The sequence below is a fragment of the Spermophilus citellus genome (genome assembly GCF_964194105.1).
Source record: "Spermophilus citellus genome assembly, chromosome: 11".
Taxonomy (NCBI): domain Eukaryota; kingdom Metazoa; phylum Chordata; class Mammalia; order Rodentia; family Sciuridae; genus Spermophilus; species Spermophilus citellus.
In genome coordinates, this window is record NC_138192.1 from 123,879,731 (window position 1) to 123,901,856 (window position 22,126).

At 36.6% G+C, this 22,126-nt stretch overlaps 1 protein-coding gene across 1 annotated transcript in view; it reads left to right on the plus strand.

Annotated features, from left to right (window-relative positions):
* Positions 1-455: 455 nt before the first annotated feature.
* NYAP2 (neuronal tyrosine-phosphorylated phosphoinositide-3-kinase adaptor 2) overlaps positions 456-22,126 on the plus strand; it is a gene marked incomplete at both ends in the record, with an annotated part of 239,865 nt that continues 218,194 nt past the window's right edge. The window contains one exon of the mRNA XM_081260636.1: positions 456-676. Within this exon, the coding sequence (XP_081116762.1) occupies positions 456-676 (221 nt within the window). The remainder of the gene's footprint in view (positions 677-22,126) is intronic.

Genomic DNA, 22,126 nt, shown 5'->3' on the forward strand with positions numbered 1-22,126 from the left:
GTTTCAGGCTAGCCTCAGCAATTTAACAAAACCCTATCTCAAAAAATAAAAAAGGTTTGGAGATGTACTTCAGTGGTAAAGTGACCCAGGATTTGATCCCCAGTACCCAAACAGACAAAACTTCCCCACATTTTTGAAAAATGAAATATGACTTTAATTATGTAAACCAAATGGCTATCTTCATACACAAAAATTCTCACATTCATATCATCTCTTAGTCTTGTAGCTTTGACCTTGGTCCTCTTAATGAGGGAGTGTTGGATAGCCAGGTGACACTTAATAATACTTCAAATACTCTAGAGGAATGTAATGTCCAAGGAGATGTTTTCTCCAAGTGGACTTGCTGGAATCATTGGGGCTTGGCAGACACAGGTCAGGGATGCTGCACCTTGCTTTTGTCCCCACCTGTGCTGAACTTGTGACGTCTTCTGACTCTGCAGGAACCTTCCCTCTGCATGATACCCTCCAAGATGACCAGCGCTCACCCAGAGGAGGATGCTCTGGACACCTTTCTGCAGTACATTGAGGATATGGGGATGAAGGCATATGATGGCCTGGTGATTCAGAATGCCTCTGACATTGCCCGAGAGAACGATCGCTTGAGAAATGAAACAAACCTGGCCTACCTGAAGGAGAAGAATGAGAAACGCCGCAGACAGGAAGAAGCCATAAAGCGGTAAATATAATAAGCATGACCTGGGCTTTGCACACCAGGGAGTCTGTGAGTGCTGCTCGGGCTGTGACGTTATCACCTGGTCAAGAAGGGGGTCTCAGAGTTGGCTGGACTTGATGAGAGGAGGTGACAGTGGCAGCTCCACCGTCCAGGCTGCTGACAGGGTTCTTCCCTTAGCTACAAATTTCTTGTATGTGCGTGGTGCTTGTGGAGGTTCAGAAAGGCTTGGAAAGAATTCAGCTTCCTCCAAATTAAGGATCAACAACCTCTGGGGAAGAGCACAAGAGAACACACCACCCCTCTAATAGCTAAAGTTTGATGTAAAACCCCACCTTAAGGCCCTTTGTTCATAGCACTCACCTTAATATAAGGATCATCTTCTCCCAAAAATATGACCAAATAACATCAATAATTAGCCTTTGATGGCCTCTGGAAGAGGCGGAATCCTCAGTGTGTGCTCTCAGATGAATTTAACGGCTCTTCCATCTCTTGTTTGGTACCAACTATCCCAGGTTAGTTCAAATGAATTATATTTATGGTGCAAAACCTAACAGCTCCAAACTAATGAGCCTGGCATTGCAGCTTTTCAAATCCCAGAGGCTTGGGAGGCTGAGACAAAGCCAACCTCTGCATCTTAGCAAGGCCCCAAGCAACTAAGAAAGGCCCTGTCTCAAAAAAAAAAAAAAAAAAAAAAGGACTGGGGATGTGACTCAGTGGTTAAGTGCCCCTGGGTTCCATCCCTTGAAACAAATAAACAAACAAACAAAATTGAGGTTAAGTGTCCTGGGGCACAGGCACCAAAAGAAGGAATAAGTTTTGGTTTTTCAAGAGGATGTTAGTGTTTTAAGCATATATTTGCCCATGGTACATGTACACACCTGTTGTGTTTGATGGATTCCTGCTTCTTCAGTGAATCTATTTGCTAAATGTAAAAATCTAACATAGGAAATAATTTCATCAGTTAGCGGGTAACTGAAAATAAGCTATTTTGGTATTTCATGCTAGATTTTTTCCTCTAATTTGGTATTAATATTTTGTATATTCTGTGTGAATATTATGACATAAAATATTATTTTAAGATAAGTTATTTATGCTTATAGGGAACTAAGCTAAGAGTAAGATTGTGTCACTCCAATATTTTGTGAAAATTAATTTTATATGAGAGAGAGTTTGGAAAAAACACTAGAAAGAAGTGTTGTGGAAGACTGTTTTGAAAGAGTATATTCTTGTGGACTATTAAAATGGGAATGTATTCTATTACTAGGTCTAAAAATATTTGCACAATTAGTAGTTGATAAACATTTTCACAATGCACATGTTAATCTTTAAAATGAATTCACTTCTTGTTGGGGACTGTGTTGGTTTTTATTTCTATCATTTCTCACACTTAAATGCCCTTAAGAATCCCCTCCCCACTCAGACTATTTCTGATGGGCTTCTGTAGGTGAGCATTTTACTTTGCTTTCAAATTTGAGTTTTTCAAAATTCTAAACAGAAATAATGGCCAACATGATTTCTAAGTAACTTCAGCTCTACAATCTGGAGTTTCCTAATTTTGGTGTTAAAACTCAACAACTACTTCTTTTTATAAGCATATAAATGAAATTATATGCTGAATCGTTCTATTAGAATTTTCAGGGCACACATGGGTTCCATAATACTATGTTTATCCATACTAACATCTCCTGCTTCATTAATAATAATCAGCATATTTCTATCTAAAGATCTATAGACACTAATAACAGAAATGGCTAATTTTTAGATGGCTTACTGTCAGGTGTTCTAAGGCGCATAACCAACAGTGCAGAGGAAGTTTAAAGTCCAAGACACACAAAGCAAGAATTTGTATAAATGGAGACATGGTGAAACCCTGTCACTACATAGGTGAGGTCTGGAAAACCCAGTTATGTGAACTTTGAGTTGGTCTCTACTGGATTAATAAGCAATACTTTCCAGAATTATAATAGAAAGCATGAAAATAAAGACAGCTCAGGACACACATTGAATTGAAAAGCAGCCAAATGATCTGAGCACATTTACTTCCCCATCACCCCACCTCCTAAACAGAAACTGATTGAACTACTCTCAGTTTGAGAATAGAGGGGGAAAAAAGAAAAAAAATGGGAAGGAAATCATCCCTCTTGTTATGTGCTAATTGGTAAGAGCTTATGGCAGTTTGGGCCAGGATGCTAACATTAGAGTTGGTATAAAATGATCAAAACACAAGCAACATCTGAATTATTTGATTGATGAATGTAGGAGTTGGTAGAGGAAGCAATTAAAGATTTGTTCTCTTGTTTTCTATTTTATTTTGATTTTGCTTAGCCTGGACAATAATGTTTTCACCTAATGAAATGGCAAAGACTTAACGATGAGCAAGTTTAGGGTCAATTATTGGGGAGCTCCTGCTCACCTTGTTGGAGCATATTTGTGAAGGTCAATTGTGTGAAGCCTTTTAAGGACTCAAGTAGAGAGTCTGAACAGACAGTTGGAGAAAGAATCTGGGGGTTTTGGTAGAAATCAAAGCCAGAGGTATAAATGTGACAGCTTTATTCTATAGGTTTAGCACCCAGGAGCCTGGAGGAGAGAAGTAGTACTTAGGTTTAGACAGAGGTGATGAAAGAACCCAGAACTCATTCTTGGGGCATCTAATTGCTCATTTAATGGGACCAGCAGAAGTATCTAGTGGAAGTGCAGTTACAGTTAGTGAGAGGGCAGAAGAACCACAAAAGGGAAAGACACCTCCAAGAGGAGTAAAATATGATTGGAGAAGAGGGATTTTGCGGATAGATCAAATACACGGAAGCCTGGAAAGTCACTGTTGCCTTTTACCGATTTGGTGTTAATAAGAACAGTGTTTTGGGAGGACAAAGCCCACTGGAATTATGTTCGTAAGGAAAATAAGAAGAGAATTGAAGCAAAATATAGAGAACTATTTTGAGGACTTTCAAAGTCAAAAACTGCAAAACAATTATAGTAGTTGCGTGGCCAGTGTGATTTATGGTTTTGTTTTGTTTTAATTTTGTTTCAGTAGGAAGCAAGAAAACTATATGTTTGTATAAATGAAACCATGGAAAGGGAAACGCTGGTGACTTAGGGAAGAAGATTTACTGTGAGCATGTCCTTGAGTAGTTGGGAAGCACAGACCGCTCCGTGGTAAAAGAAAAGGTGCTCTAGCTTATGGATGAATGAATGAGTGATGAGTGAATGACACGCTAAAAACTAACCCTAGAAAGGCTTCTACCTGGTCCTCTAAGGCCATAGCATGAACTTAAATCAGGAGCCAAACTTTAGAAGAGAAATGTGTTGGAAAACCAGGACATCTGAGAATAAGTAGTGAAAAAAGAGGCAGAAGGGCCAAATTACTGAACAGTGCTGTTTTCCTGCCTTCCCAAAGCTTCGTTCAACTAAAGCTGCAGAATGAAAGTAGAAGTAGGAGCCTGAGGCTAAGGACAAGCTCTGGTTGGAAAACAGTGTGCTGGGAAGATAACCCAAGGTTGCAAGCCTGTTTTGTGCTTGGGTGGATAAGGCAATCCATGGTGATTACCCACAGCAGTGAGCCTCACTCCCTGGAAACTACCCACACTCACCCCTCACCTCAAAGGCAATCACGGGGTAAGATTGGATGTTAATGGTAGAAATAACAGGCAGACATACAGGAGACAGTCCTGAGTGAGGTCAGTCGTAGCCCAAAGGACCGTCCATTAGTGTCCTTGTAATTGTTACATGTGCCAGGAATGGAAAGATGCAGTACAGTTGTAGATGCTTTCTACAACTCTTTCTGCTCTCTCTCATTTGCCCTACCCCACATCCTTTTCTGGAATTTTTGTTGAAAGTACAAATATCTCAGAATGCTATTAGAGCCTTTCCAAAATTGTTTATGCTTTTCCGATTTTCTTTGTCCCCCTGCCTCACCACCCCAAAAGCAAAATCATGCACAGCATGAGGGCGTAGATGTCTCTGGATATCATTGGGGGAGACAGCTACCCAGAGAAAAGAGAAAGAAGTCATATAAGCTATGGTTGGATGGTAAGAGGAGCGGGGCTTAAAGACCTCTGCACTGCCTAGGTAGAGGGTATCTCATCAGGTGGTGCAATCTCAGCATTTATAATAATGTACAAATTCAGTTTTATTTTATTCACAAGGCAACCAGTGTCCTGAGATTTTGACAATTTGAAAGTAATAATAATCTTTTTCTGTCCCCTTAACTTACATTTTAGATGACTTAACTTTTCTAATAAGAAATGTATTTTTAATTCTTTGGGAGAGTTCAAAGCCTTACATAGGTGTTCAGGGGTTCCAGAAATGGTAACAGATGCAGAATACTCTCAGTCAAATCTAACACATATTGTCATATATTTTCCCATGCAGTTTATGTCAAGTAAAGAAAATTCAACATGGCATTAATGAACACAGTCTAATTAATTAAACTTATTTAATGTCTCTCCTGAATGCCTTTTAAAATAAATACTATGATTTAATATATAGGCTATAAATGCCAAAATTCTAAAGAGGAAGGATGTTTGACCTTGAAAAGGCATTGATGATAATTCTCTGTGAAATATGCCAGTTGCAATTTCAGAAATGTGCAGACTGCCAAGGATTGCTTAAAAAATGGAAATAGGATTTCATATGATTGACCTTCTGGATCACATATGTGCTGAAATGCCTTTTGTGCTGAAGCTGGGAAGCTTAAAACACTGAGCTCTTAGAGAATATCCTCGTCGCTTTCTCAACAATCTAAGTTACTTAGACTTTCTAAGCCCAATTCCTTATTTTTAAACTAACTTGAGCCCCTTGTCACTATTAACTTTCTTATACCTTCACTTCCATTTCTCACATGGGATTTTACTGAAAAAGCTGGTTCGGTGAAAAATACTAAATAAATAAAAAGTGATGCTGTTAGTGTTCTTCTTAACAGCTCCAAATAACATTTGGTGTGAAAGAAAGACTTAAGAGGGTGAAAAATTAATGGAGAATTAAAAAAATTCTTTCTGTGGTTCATCTTTTTTGCTTTTAAAATCCTAATGGTTTTGTGCAGGCACTGTTAAATGAAATTAATTTTTCATTAAAAAAACTATAAGAAAAAAAGCATGCAAAACCCATAGCTTCCAACTAAGTTCACTCTAGATGGATTACAAAATCCTATTTGTCACGTGAGTAGGGGAAAAGTAAGAAACAGGCTTGAGAGTGTATTGAATCATTGACTTGGCTCAGAGACCAGCCAATAGGAAGGGAACTGACCAGTGAGAACAGAGTCTGGCTGTATTCTGTAAGAATGACGCTCATGGACCTGTTAGGTCCCCTGGACTTTCACTATGAGCAATCCTGTGTTCAGACCATTGGGTCAGGATATTCATTGAAGGTGACGGCCAATAAAAAGATGATCCTACACACCCAAAGTATGATTAGTGTTTAGGATCCCCTTCAAATATATTTTCTTTCTGAATTCTGGAACTAGCCCCTGCACCATCTCATTTTGTTATTGGTCATAGTATTTTGGAAACAAGGAAATATCCCTGAAACTAAAATTTGTTCCCAGAACATATATTTCTGACAATAATTTTATTATAGGAAAGGGGCTGGATTTTTTTTTTCCCCTGATAATGCAAATGCTACATTAGTGAAATTTCCCCAAACATTGCGAGTCTGGAAGACAGCTCTAGACTTTAGCAAAGTGGTTTTGACACAAAGGACTACTTAGGCTGATTAGCAACGTTTCTATTCCCTGTGGATGCCCTCAAGGGATCTATCTGAGGTTATATTTCCTCTTTAAAAGTGACAGTCAGAAATGGAATTAGATTACTTACAGCTTCTTTTAAAAAACGCACACAATTTCCTATTAGTAGGTATATTTGAAAGTTATTTATAATTGAGGGTTTCAGAGTTCTGTTTTGCAGAGAGAATAAAAAGACACTGATGTTCATCCTTTGGGTCATTAGAAAAAATAAAAAATATTTGCCTTTATTTTATTAACGCGTTGCTTCCCCAAAAGCAAATGTTGTGACAAAGTAGTGAATTGGTTATTATTTTAAATGATTTCTTTACACAAACACATAATTACATTAGGAGCTCCTGGAGAAATATTAGCTGTAACATAAATCTTTAGATTTCTATGGTTTCTGGAATCATACCATGATTGGTGGCAGAAGACTGTGGAAGTAGGGAACATTTACTGAAGTTCAGTTAAGTGAATGATGTGCTCATTGGGTGCAGCTCAAATCACTACTTTGTTCACAAATAGCTAATCTCATTGGATTTGTTTTCCTTGGGGATTTGTAGAAAAACTGAAGCATCCTCTATGTATATGAAAAAAGGTGTTGAAGCATCATTGCACAGGTGGTTGAAGACAGTTAAATGAACAAAGGTTCAGAAACACAGTGCTCAAATGTTAGGAATACTGGACAGTCAGAGTATGGTGGGGAAGTGCTCTGCAGCTGGCCCCAGGTCCCCTGCTTCTCCAAGCTCAGGAAAAAGCCCTTAGCCACACCATCCACAAGTAAACTCAAAGCTGCAGCTCCTCAGGGTCTGGCTGCACGCAATGATTCCGCTGATCTGATCTGATGTGAGTTTCTGACCTAATTTTGCTGTAGGACTTAGTGCACAGGCAGAGAAAACAAGGTTAATGTGTTGATAAGGGGCGAGATTAAACAGCAGACAGTATCTTAATAACCCTCTCTAATTTTGGCTTCCTTGTGTGTTTGTGATTAATTCAAATCACTTTTCTATTAATCATTTCAGAGGGCCACAAGCTGCTTTGCTTGTTTTTATGTTAAAATTGTGCATCCGGCTTGTCTTTGTCAATGCTAAACAGTATATTCATGGGTGGGAGTAATTTTGATCATAGTACCAAATGCATGGGAGGTTCTTATTCATAGAATCATATGATTAGAAGAGAAAATTCAAAAACTTGCTTTATCCATCCCTCACTGATTCCTCTTTTTTTTTTTTGAGGAAGAAACCATATTTGCAAAACTGATTCTTAATAATTTATATATTTTTTGAGTGCTGGTGATGAAAGTGAATAATTTTGTTGAACGTGTATCTAAGGACACTTCCATGCAAATGTGGCATCTCTCTTGCTGGCCTCGTGTTTTCAGTAGAGGTCACTAACTGCCCTAAGATCATTAATCTGAATTTCAGAACTCATCAACTTACAATTTACCTTATGCTTATGTTTGTAATGGTGGTGATCCTTGACTTCTCATTCAGTCACCTGCCAGGACAGATTAGAGGCAGCATGGGGGGGGGGGCTTTAAGCTTCCTCTCCAGGTAAGCCTCCTCCACACTCTCCTCCCATACATTTTCTAGAGCTCTTTGTATTGCTGGTTGTTTAAACTTTAATTATAGCCTGGACCTTACACTTACTTTACGTTCTAAGAAGTACAGTGCCTGTTCAACATATCAAATAAATAGACAGATGTTGGCAAGAGGAGGGGCTTTTCAGAATACTGCTGCATATGACCCAGTCAGCACAAGAACAAAACTCTGTGAAAAGCGAACCTTCCACATACCCGGTCCTGTGACAACTGAGTGATTTACAGGAAACCCTTTGGACACTTCAAGGTAATCCTTCTCTTAGAAAGACTGTTAAATATTTAGAGATGGTTTATGTTCTCTGTTCTAGGGCTATTTCTTTTGTTGGTTAGGGTATTGAAGGATATTCTCAATGTTTTAATTTTGATGGCTTTTTAAAAATATTTTTAAAGAACAGATAATAAAAAGGAACCACTGTAGATCAAGGCTATGAGTCAAGGGGTATTTCTTTTTGTGACTAAAAATGCCGTGTCTCTGGGAGAACAGGTTTAATGTAACTATTGAAACGGCTAAAATGGAGCCTGAACATGCTAATAAAATCGCTCCAAGCCTTCTGTCCAACTGTGAGGTAGCCTGAAGAAAATGTCTCCATTATAAATATATGGGTTGCCTTGAAATTAATTTAATCATGAGTTGATAGAAGACAAATCAACCCCCCCAAAGATGAATCTCAGCTTGAAAGACCTGCCTCCAGTTACAAGTTATTCTCAGTAATGCTCATATTTGCAATAAATAACAGAATATTCATGTCCATGCTAGAATATGAATATAACTAGCTTGCCGGGAAGCAGACGAAAAAAAAAAAAAAAAGATCACTTTTTTTTAAAGAAAAGCACTTTGAATAAGATGTACAAGGAAGACTTTTTTTTAAAGGCCAGCATTTAAAATCCATTATTTTAATTAGAAAATTGCATTTTAGTCTTTGATTTGGAGCTAAGTATACCACTTAGCATATTCTGATGTTTGAATAAGAAATGAAGTGATTCAGCATTGAATGAAAAACATCACCAAGGAGACTTTTAATTTTCTTTCAGGTTGATATTTATATGTGTTGTATAGCTATTCCATTTTTATTTGGAGTTTTATTAAGTATTTATTGAGCATTTATCATATGTGAGGCATTGTTCAAAGTGTTCAAGGTTAAAACAGTGGCCAAACAATAAAAAATGCTTGCCCACACGAGATTCACAATGTTGTGATGGTGACGGGGGGCAGAAGCAGGGGAAAACAGACAAAAATCAAGTAAATACAAAATTAGAATGTGATAAATTGGGGATCGGGGTCATAAAAGAGTACAACTTGGATGATTTTGCTTAGGGAAAGGCTCACAGAGGATGTCACATTTGAGTGAAGACCTGAAATATGTAAGGGAAGAAGCCAAGCAGCTGTCTGGGGCAATGGGCTTCCAGGAAGAAGGACTGTCAAGAGAAGAGGTCATGGTCCCGGGTAGAAGCATTGCTGGCATGCTGAAGGAAAGTCAAGGGTATCACGGTGGCTGGACAGAACAGAGCAGGTGAAATAGAATGAGGTGGATGTTCACTCAGGACAGAGGCAACGCCCATTGGTCTGGGCACGGAGGTTACTGATGGAAATTTGATTTTAACTCAGGGTGGAACTGGATGAGATGAATCCAAGGAGGATCATTCTGGCTGCTTTAGGCAGCAGCAAGGAAAGAAGGAGGCACAGCAGTTTGGAGCCTCAAAAACAACTGGGCTGAGGGAAAACCCAGGCTAGGACCTGAGTGACATAAATGCTGGATGTAGTGGGAATGGAGATACATTTGAAAAGGTAGAATTTGCAGAATTTGGTGGCAGGTTGGACAAAGGGTGTGAGAGTCACATTAAAGGAAGCTATTTCCACAAACTGAGAGGGGGAAGACAGCAGAAGAAGTAGGTTTTGGGAAAGGTTTTACACATATTAATTTTGAGATGTTTCTTAAGTATCTAATGATTGAAAATAGTTGTTCAAATTTTCTGGTTCATTTTTGACAATCTGTAGATATAAAATCAAAAACTTTAATAGAAATTTGAAATACTCTTATAAAACTCTAAAAGTCATATACATACATTCTGTTTGAGGAGAGACTTTTTATTACAATAAGAAAAATGAATATGAAATGTACCCTCTTAAGCAATTTTAAATGTACACTACAGTATTATTAACTATAGATACAGTGTGGTACAGTAGATCTCTGGAACTTTTCATAGTGGGCAGATGAAACTATATATCCATTGAATAGCAAATGGAGGGTAAGCATCTGGATTAACCAGAGCAAATGAACAATTGCCTGCAGGTCTCTGTTTTGTGCAGTTAGTGGAGTCGGAGATCATGATTCTAAGAGCTATATGATCCACACACTCGGGGGCTTTACAATTCAGGGCAGAGCTCACAGTCCTCCTGTAATTCAAGAAGCCAGATAAGAGACAGACATAAGCCTACACAATGCCTGACATTTTCAAAAAGGAAAATTGCTGTGAAACGGATAGATTCAGCTATTATTAGCATTGGTCATGTTGACTTAGGGCTTTTTGGCAATGATGGAGACATAAATAATTAGTTTGCCAATTGATGCTCACAGGACATCTTTTTCAGTTGGAAGGTATTTTGATAGACCTGTTGTAAGACTTAAATTTGGAATGTTGGGTGTGGATGGAAGGCAACAGAGTTTAGGAGAGAGGAGATTCCAGTGTCCAAGTTCAAGATGGAGTTGGTTTCTTTACTTGCTAGCTTTAGTGATATCCATTAAAATTTCTTCTTAAATTTTTACTGTTTTTGTTGTTGCTGTTGTTGTTGTTGTTGTTGGAAGAAGCAATGTTCATTTTGTTCAGTTGTTAAAAGAAGCAACGGATACAACAAAAATCTTTGGAGAAACTACTGGGGAAGTGGACATACAGCTATTTTGACTTGATAACTGCCATGATTTTAGCATTATTATTATTATTATTACTCTTACTGCTTTTCTGTCATTATTGTCTTCATTTTCATAAAAAATGTGGCTACATTAATAATGACATGTGGCACCGTGTTTGCAAGGGTTCTGCTCCACCTACAGTAAAAACAGTATGGAAAAGGGATTGATGGCTTTGAGCTTTTGCAAATGATACAGGTACCCATTCCCCAAATATGATTTACTTTTTACTTTATCATTTTTTTTCACCTTATTATAAACATGTTTTGTTCTTTTTTTTCTAAAATAGTTAAAATGACAGAAGGAAACTTTTGGCATATGCATAGATTCTAAAATGATGCAATAAATTGTGGCTGTATATCTTAATTATTAAACCAGCTTCCAAAAGTAGGAAAGCTGTTTTTTGCACATAGTAGGTTTTTAAACATTTGTCAGTGCAGATTGTTTTGAGCTCATTCAGTGCACTAATGATGGCTTTTCAAGGGAACAGTTAAGCTGGCATATCATGTGGTATTTACAATGAAATTTGCGAATAAATTTCTAAATATTTTAAGGGAATTACCTTGAAAGTTTTCCATCTTGGCACAAGGAATATTAAATTTTCACTTTATGGAAATACATCTTTCTTTGAAATTGCTATACCATTTAGACTATAACTGAAGAGTGATATAAATAATGAATTCTAGTGATAGAACCATTGTATCTACAGGAGCTAAAATCTCAAACAATTTTTTCTTGGTGCTTAGTAGTTTGATTTCCCTTCGGGAGAGCAAAGCATTTTCAGAGTCACACTATAAATGCTGTTGCATGTTGCCCTTCATCTTGATTTGAGGATGCAGTGGAGGCTGGACCCATGGTGGTCTGCACTGCCCCATGTCTGGAGATAAAGGCCTACCTGCTTCTAACTCCTTGGTGCAGTCACTGTGACTCAGACATGTCCAGCTCTTTATAAAAAGAAACCACACGTGGATGGAGAAGCTTGAGGTTTTAGGAATTTTCCTGGAGGAATGCTTAACTTCCTAGGATGCACATTGTCAGATTTCACATATAATTTTTAAAAATTTGTTTGAGCGCCTGTTTATAAAACACAATTACAATAGTTCTTGTTTTGGAGATAAATGACAAAACAAGATGGGAAATCACTTGTCAAGCAAGTTGTTTTCTAGATCATTATGAAGAGAACATTTTTCTTCCCTTGCAGCTGGTATTTTATCTTATTTAGGGGAGAAATGGCATTTTGTGATTTACAAATATAATGAACAGTAATGGAGAAATTTTTTTAAAAGATAATGGGGAAATATCTATAGGGATTATAGCATGTGAAGATGCTTCTCTCAGAAGAAGGAGGATGACAGCCCTTTTATCCTCCCCCATTCCAGGTTTGAAATCCTACAGTAGGGGATATTTGTTCAGGGTGAGACCAGAATCTGAAATAATTCATCCTTATGTTTCCTTTAAGGTGTTTGAGGAAAAGATCATAATCAGTGTGAGTTGCTCTCTCCTGTCTAGAAGCCTCTGGATGATGAAGCAGAGCTAAGAGATGTGCAGTTCATGACTTTTCTGTTGATCCTGAATCCTATTCAAAGTTCCCAAACCCTAGCAGATCCCAACTTCCCCTATATCAATAAAAAGAATGTATTTTGTTTAGAAGAGAATGCCATGATGCATAAAAACATTCATTCCCAGAGATTAGTTTTTTTCAAATGTCAAATATTGTTATTAGATTGTTTCTTCTTTTTTATGTAATTTTACTTTTTTTCTTCTTAATAACTTGGTAGGATTTTAATTCATTTTTTCAACTTCCTTTATAATCTGTTTTAATTCCAATCCTTATTTTTAATTTGTTTGTTCTGTTTAGCATGCCCATAGTTACTTAAAAAGCCTAGGTATATCAGATAAAAACAAAGCAGGGGAACACATTTTCAAAACAGGGTACACTGTTCAACAGATTAAATGGGATAAAGAGAAATGGGGGAGGGGGAGAGAAAATGACTGCCCAGTAAAAGCCTTTTTAGCAAATCATACTGAATCTCATTAATAAAGAATACGTCCACTAAAGCCGTACAATCAATCAGCCATGTGCATTAGTGATGTCTAGTCCAATTCAGGTAGATAAATTGTTCTTTAAGTGTCAGTCGGCTGCCACTCAAATCACAATACAAATAATACATGCCATGCTGAATTTCCCAAATCATGACAAATTTTATTTTCACCGAGTTAGACTGAACTAAACAGGTGTAGAAGAGTGATATCTGTTTGAGTGAACACTGCCAACATCAGAAAAGAAAAAAAAAAAAAAAAAAGGATAGATAACTGGAGAGACAAGCAACAGACAAAAGCTGTGAATCAATTTACCAAAAAGTAACTGGCAGAGGGTAATCCAACCAAACACCCTTGCCAAAAGTGTCAATTAAAAATTAAAATTACAGGTTTGGTGGCACATGCCTGTAATCACAGTGGCATGGGAAACTGAGGCTGGAGGATAGCAAATTCAATGCCAGCCTCGGCACCTTAGCCAGGCCATGAGCAACTTAGCGAGACTCTGTCTCAAAATAAAAAAAATAAAAAGGGCTGGGAATGTGACTCAGTGGTTGAGCATCCCTGGGTTCAATCCGTTGTACCTAAAACACAACAAAACAAAACAGAAATAAACCAGAAAAGCGTACTTACTGTAGTGTATGTTGATGTAGCATTACTGTAGGTATCCATCATATGGAAACACTGAGACACAAGAAGGGAATAAAAGATAACAGGGGAAAAGTCACCATACACTTCCAGGAATATTTTAATTACAGAGACTTAGTGTGTTTTCTAACCAGGCACAATTTCATTGACTAATGGGTAGCATGACGAATTTTGTTCCAATGGATAGCTCCAGAAGCTCTCGTTATAAACAGGTACTTTGAAAGACCCAATATAATATGGCTTTGTGCGGCTCTGGTTGGAATTGATACTACATGATTTTTCTAAGGAAGTCAATCTGTTTCACATATGACCTGAAAATAAAAGCACCTGCTTTTGAACCTACAGTGGAAAGGAAAATATTCTGTCACTTCTCACAAGATTAAAAGTCTCCAAGGAGAAATCGTGTATGTAAGAGAGCATTTTGAAATGAGGTGGAGGCACTGAGCCTGTGCAGCTGCAGAGCTGCATTACAGTGGAAGAAGGAGAGATTAGGGTGGTATTGGGTTTTAGGAAGGAATGCTTCTTGTGGATTTGTCATTAATGCAGTGACCCTATCTTTCAAGTCTTTTCATTCCAATGTGACTTAGAATTCTAAAAAGAAGTCAGCTTAAAGGTATCAGCACAATCCCTTGTATAACTTGCCTTTAGCAAAAGAATCTCTATCTTTAATTTAACACAATTGGCAATCTTGGTTGGAGACAGAATGTGATTTAGTTAACATGAAAAGAGAATGACCTCTGTCCCCCAGAGTTGAATGAGAAGTTCAATTCCAGCTTGACAGTATGTATGAACTATTGTAACAACAATAATCGGAGAACAAACAAAAATGGCCTTGGGCAATATGGGAGGGATGGACAAATCCTCAGACAGAAGCCTAATGCTCTCCTGGACAAGTGTAGGCATATTTATTTCTTAATGTTGAACTGCAATAATGCATGCCCATGAAATTACCTAAGTTACACAGATAAAACCTGGTTTAAGGATCAGGCTCATAATGATCAACCTGATACAATAAAACTATCTCTATGTGCAACTAGCAGCTCTTGTTAGTTGCTGATGAGGATGTGAAATATTCCGGTAGACAAGAAATAGTGTGAGGTGGATACATTCCACTAGTTTCAACTCTTAGAGAGGTCAGTTTAGTTCATATAAGTCTCATTCTTGTACTGAATTAATCATGAAGATATTATCACTAGTGGAAAAACATGTCCTTTCTATAAAATTCCTATGATGAAGAAGACTTGGAGATATTTTATTCCTCATATGTCTAACACAGTCCTCAGGTTACTTAAGTAAATGCAATGCATGCATTTAAGATCAGTCCAGATACTCAAAGTCAACATTTCATTCCATTTTGTTTATATTCTTGTCTGAACTTTAGGGGAAAAGAGAGTGTCCATTAACCCTTTGAAATTCTCTGGTTTTTGTAATTATATATTTTTTGATAGTAGAGTGTATTTTGATATATTATGAATACATGGAGTATGACTTATTCTAATTAGGATCTCATTCTTGTGGTTGTACATAATATGGAGTTACACTAGTCAAGTATTCATATATGAACATAGAAAAGTTATGTCAGATTCTTTCTACTGTCTTTCCTATTCCCATGCCCCTACCTTCCCTTCATTCCTTTGTTTAATCCAATGAACATCTGTTCTTTCCTTCCTATCCCCCTCTTTTGTTGGTTAGCATCCACATATCAGAGAACATTTGGCTTTTGGTTTTGGGGAATTGGCTTATTTCACTTAGCTTGAGAGTCTCTGGTTCTATCCATGTATTGGCAAGTGCCATAATTTCATTCCTTTTTTATGGTTAAGTAAGATTCCAATGTGTATTTATACAACATTTTCTTTACCCATTCATCCATTGAAGGATACCGAGGTTGATGCCATAGCTTAGCTATTGTGAATTGAGCTGTTATAAGCATTGATATTGTTGCATCTCTATAGTATGCTGATTTTAAGTCCTTTGAGTATATACTGAGAAATGGGATAACTGGGTAAAATGATGGTTTCATTACCCCTTTTAAATTTATTAAGATATATTGAAAATACTGAACTAATAAAATGCTGTTTTGTATTAGAAATGCTATTAGGGCAATGAACTAATTAATATGAAATTTTGTATCAAATTGTTTTTCTTCAGTATATCAAATTAATCAAATATCCATTTGTATATTTCCTCTAAATATTTTTCATCCTTGATTTGTATTACTCAGATCCTAATTGTCATCTCAGTACAAAGCAAATATCCACATCAATAATACACCTCACCTCTTTAGGTACTGTAGCAAAAATCTTCCACTTACCCTGGTTTCAAAACTAAAATAGGCATTTTAAAACTTTTGAATATTGGTTTTTAAGACCTGAAGTCCAAGAGCTATGCTCTACCATTATCTGTCAAATCCTTTCTTTTAAATATCTACAATAAAAAAGGCATAAATGTATCACCAGGCAGTGCAATTACCAATATTTACCCATCTAGACTTCAAAAAACTACAAGACTCAAATTCTAATTTTCTTTTTTTTTTGTCAACCCATTTTAATCTATTTCCTTCTGCCACCCTTATTGCCTTAGTCCTCATAAAACCAAAGCACTAAGAGGAAATAAATTTGATATAAAGAGAAAACTAAAAAGAGATAGAAGTGATAAAGGACATTTTATCCAGTTCACTCCAGAGCCAGAACTTTCCCCCTCCTTATCTAGTCTCTGAAAATTTATACATTGTAAATGATTCTGTAGACTCACTATGAATAAAAAGCCTTGCAATTTTGTGAATTAAAAATGAATGAGTCTATATCTATTATAGTAAAAGTTATATGTCTACACTGACATACCTTAATTATTATAGCAACACTGCTTTTCTAGAAGTCACATATTTGGTAACATCAACTATAGAAACTGCTTGTTGAAGTGAGAGAGTATTCATAACAAGGAGACAGAAACATTTTAGGTGGTGAGTTCAAGTCTATGGAGAGATCATGTATTCTCCCACTGTGGAGTCAGTGAGGCCCACATCCAACAGAGATCTCCAACACAAAGAAACTCAAAACAAGGAAATAGGTGTGTTCATACACAAGGTACCATCATCACCAGACACTTTTTGCTCAAACTATTCAGTTGGCATTCCAGATGTTTTACTTATATTTTAGTTTTTGTGAGTATGAGGGTGATGTGTGTATGTGTGTGTGTATGTGTGTGTGTGTGTGTGTTTGATCCATTAATGTTTGATGGGTTACTCACAGAGCATTTCTCACCAGGAATTCATCCAACAAGTAAGGGCACTTCGGTTATTAAATTGAGATCTCATGTTAGAGGCCATTAAGCAAATTATTTAGTGCATTTTGCATTAGAAGGTTGGGCCCAAGTACAGTATTTTATAACTGGTTAATTTCATGCTACAATTAAGTTCTTGACACACACACTTGGAGTGGGAAACTATGGGAAAGGTAAAATTAAAGAGGACTTTCTACTTGAAAAAGAAATTTTCTAAGAGGTCTACATTGCACATTTAAAAGACATTTTTTTTTGTCCTAGGATATAAAGTAGCTGTTGTTAGAGAATGATCAAAACAGAAATAAATGCTTTTATTTTTATTTGCTTTTGGATTTTATAGAACCAGCAGGAGATTTATTTTATAATAGATATCAGCAGTCACCTTAATGAGGACAATTTCAAAGGCAAATTTTTATTTCAAATAATAAAAATGTACTAATTTTATATATCTGTTATATACATTTTTAATTTTCAATTTGATGACCAGACTGTGAGAAGGTGAAATACTGTGTGTGTGAGTGTGTGAGTGTGTGTGTGTGTGTGTATGTGTGTGTATGTCAAACGGGGGGGGGGGGAGAATATGGAAGTATAAGCTCAAACTTAAATTCATTAGGGTTTCAATCATCCAGACAAAGAAAGATAAGGAGTTATTGTGTAAGAAATAAATTCTTAATAATTAAAATCAAATGATAATTATGATATTCTCTGGGGAATTAGTTAGACTGATTTTTTTAAAAAATTGTGCTTGTTTGGTATCTTCATGGTGTAGCAGTGTGAAGTATAGAGCCAGACTTCCTTCCAAGCAAAATTTTAGTCCTAACTCCTGGTTGGAATTATGGACAAATTACTTAGACTTTCTGGGCTACAGTTTTTTTTCTGTGATAAAACAGTACTTATAGATTAGAATATCTATAAAACAACAACAATAAAACGGTATCAGTTACATGGAGGGCTTAAGAGAGAATTGAGAGTAAATGCTAAGTGAACTGAGACACCAACCACTCAATCCCACACTTCCAGGGCGGCCCAGGAATTCGCTCAGTCCTCCATAGCTGGGTTAATGGACACTCAGAAAATATAGTTGAATGATTCAGTGAATGATTGGTTAGTATCATTAGATGTTGTTCAGGGATGAACAGGAAGCTTGTAAGGTGGTGAAAATCTGAACAAATGCTCATTCAACACTCACCCTTTGAAAAGAACTTCTTTGACACAACTAGTGCTATAATTCTCAAAATTATAAACTATTCTTTTGGCTTGAAATTTGTGGCAAATAAAAAAGACAACATATTATATAGACCTATTACAATAATTCATTCTTTGTTTTACTGTGAGTGATTTTATTAAACCCAATCTTGATAAAAAGTTAAGAGTTTCATTGTTTTAAGAGTATACCTAAGTGCCACAAAGACTGTGAAGTGAAACCAGGAGTTTCCTGGTATTACTGTCTTAAATGAGCCCATTTAGTTTAGATTTTTGTTGGATATAGAAATCAGGTGGGCAACCCAATCTGGAATCTTTGAATAAAAGAAATGAAAAGTTTAGGAATTTTCTAAAGACTTTGAACAGTAAAGCTTTCTCTCCTATGAGTCCCTCCACACAACTCAAAATAGATAAATGTTAGGGAATATCTAAATTGGTTACATATTTAATGTTGCCAAGATAATCCCCATTCAGTATTTAATACTTGGAAAATGTTCACAAAAATGGTCATTTTTAAAAGTTGATAATGAGATACAAGTAATATTACTCTAGTAAACTGTATAATTTTAGGCAAATTTATTGATCCTCAGGGTATCTCAAGTTTCCTCAACTAGAAAAATTATAATTATAATGCCCATATTGCCAGGTGGCACTGAGGACCCAATGGAGTGTCATTACAGTCCACTATTGCTGGAGAGGTCACTGCTTTCCAGCCACAGAGGATGTGTGGTTCCCTTGCAAGGTCAATCTTTTCTCACACCTGTGACCTTTATGCTATTCATCATCTGCACCTTGGACAGGTCCCTATGACTCTCTTCAATCTCAGCTCAAGTAGCATTTCTCTGAGACTTTTTGCCATTATCATAGGCATTATTGTTTATCTTTCATTAATTCCTATAGCACTCCCTGCATAACATTCGACTTTTAGTGCATCCTCTGTAATGTCTTGCTTTCTGTATGTAAACCTAAATCGAGTCAAATAATGATAAGACCCTGGCCAAGAATCCATTCAAACACATGGGAGTCTGGTGACCTGGAATATTTGTAAAGTGATTCAGATCTTTGCTGGAGTTTCACACAGAATAGCCAGAGGAGCTTTTCTTTCACAAAACCAAGGCGATGACACCCCTGTCAGTCTGCACATAGGCAACTCAGGCTCTTCTCTGTCTACTTCCTTTTCTGGTTAAGCTTTTTATTGTGTAGATCAAAGTAACTTTTCTTTCAATTTGGGGAGTCTGATATGAATGCCAGATAGGTTGACTCTTCCTCCTTCCATCTTTGTGAAATTCTTGAACTTTGCACAAGAAAGCAAGTTCCTGGGCTGACTCAGCAGCAAAGCAATCCTCTTCCTTCAGAAGGAAAGAAGGAAATAAGCTTAAAATAATTGTGATTTAAAATGTTCACTGTTGTTGCAGTCACGGTTGATTATCATTTTCTTCACTGCCAGCCTGAGTCCTTTGTCGATATAGAAATCAAGGTGGAGTCTTGGGAGATGATTTAAACAGTTCTGAATGTCACTAGTAGCTCAGTTTTTTAAGAGCCTCCTCCCTTTACCTATGTTTCCTTACTCAGGGAGCCTCTAGTTCCTGGGTCAGCAAATGTTTTCAACAGTGTACTGTAGGATTTGCATTCCAAGGTTTTTGCTGTCACTTCCCAACTCTGGTCTTGTAGTATGAAATCACCCACAAAGGAACCTTAAATGAATAAGTACAGTAGTGTTCTAATAAAAGATTACTTGAAAAAAAGAAATGGTTGCAAGCTGAATTTGGCCGGAGGGTCATAGTTTTGCAACACCTGCTAATCTTTCCACTGGTTTTGGTTAAACTGTTGTCAAATTGTTTTCACCATCCAGCCAATTCTTCAGAAAAAAATATCATTGTATTCTGCTTTCCTCAAAGATGTGAAGCTTGAGCAAGCATTGTAAGAGTAGACTTTAGAGTGACTGCTGAATTCTCTTGTTGGATTATTGATCCAGATGCACAAAGAGCACATGGAGGGAGTTTTTCAAGTTATAGGACAGGTACTCTTCAAGAATTTGTGTAATGGAAAAAAGAAATGTGTAATTAGTCATGAAGACTGCAGTAGCGACTGACATTGACTTAGTGTTTAGCATATACCATATCCTGTAATTTCCTTACATATTAGGTCTATTTAGTCCAAATTATATTCTTATGAGACAGATTGTATCATTTTCTATTTAAAGTTAAATCTTGAAGACTTCAAGAAGTTTGTCAAGATCACCTAGTTAGTCACTTAGCTGCAGAGTGAGGGTAGAGCTCAGACAGACTGGACATCAAAGAATAGTTTTTTTTTTTTTTTAAAGAAAAGAGAATAAAATAGTGAAGATGAATGCATTATTTTAGGGATGAGATTTAGGAATAAGCCATGGCTCACCCATCAGTTGCTGCTACTTGAGTCAAATAAGGCAGATCACAGGAGCAACCCTAACAGGATTCCAAATTAATAGTCTAAATACTAAACTTGTCTTTACATAGTGACACTATGGAGAGCCAAGGTGAATTTCTGAACTTTTAAAAAGGAAATAAATGTTACAAAACTGAAAGTTTGGTCTTTGGGCAGCTTTAAGTCAAATCCATAATATTATCTTCAGATTTCTAAGCAATTTAGCATAGCTGGAATTTTGTAAATTTCTATGAAATTCTATATGCCTATATATTGAGAAACAAAGAATTTTTTCTTTTTAAATCAATAATATCCTGGTAGCTGAAAGTCCCACTGCAATATATACCTCAACATAGCAAAATAGGAAACAATGAATTTGTGATTAATATATTTTGAATTGTATACTAATAATCCATTGACTATGTTAAGATAAACTATTTTGACGAAAAGATAACCTTTGGATGTAACAGATTTGCTCACAGAACCCAAGGGGAACTCATGCACAAGTGCTGAATATTTAGGCAAAACTCCATAAAGCTTCCTCTTAATTTTCTTTTAGAATTAATTTGAATTCTGGTGCTTCTATCATGATAGTGCAGCATATCAGAAAAAAATCAGTGGCACATTATCTACTTGCCATGGCAACCCCGACATCACATGGTACACACACTGATCTAGAGCCAAAGACTTCACAGGCTCTTACACACACACACACACACACACACTCCTCCAGGTCATATGACTTTGCCTATTGTCAGCAGCATTTGCCAGGGAAATGTGTTAACCTAAACTGATAAACTCTAGTTTACTCTGATTCCTACAATTCTGTGCTTTCTTTAGATCTGTTCAATCATGTTTTCTTTCTCTTTCTTTTTCTCCCTCGTCTCCCTTCCTCTTTCTGATACTTTCCTTTATCTTGGAGAATAAAACAGTTAAAGTTTTATTTGCTTCCTAAGATTTTCTCAGAATAATTCTTTCTGGTAACATATCTACCACCAGAAGAAAAAAAAAAGTCATTTTGAAATGTTCAGGACCTTATTAACTAGCTATTTGTGTCTTAGAATCTATACCACATGAAGCCCTTAAAAAGACAGAAAATCAGAAATGTCCATAGCCTAAGTCATTGGAATTTGCACAAGTTGCTTAGATTCAACTGTGTAAGGGATTATTATTTGCTTAGCCCTTATTTTAATAGCACAAAAGCCATTTATTAAGTAAAAAGAACTTTATTCATCCATCAGCTATTCACTCTGCTAGTTGGTCCCTCAAGAACCCTCTGTCATGGTAGATGGTACCTTCAACTTCTATTATACACTGACAGTGTGCCTGCTGCTGCACAAAGTAAGCTGCATACAGTAACTCAGGTTCCATGACATCAATAATTGTTACTATTGCCACCTCCACTCTATAGGTAAGAAAACTGAGGCACAGGATCTCAATTAAGACCCTAACCATGATGCTGATTCTTTAATTCAAACCCCAAAGATAAATACAAATATAAATAGGAAAACAACAAACAAACAAATCCCACAAATTTAAAACTCTCTTATGCATATGAATGTTATCTCTTAAAAATGGTGGTTCTGTGTTTTTCAGAAGTAATTTCAAATGCCAGCCTAGCATTGTAATCCACTTGGATTAAACACATCACAGTTACA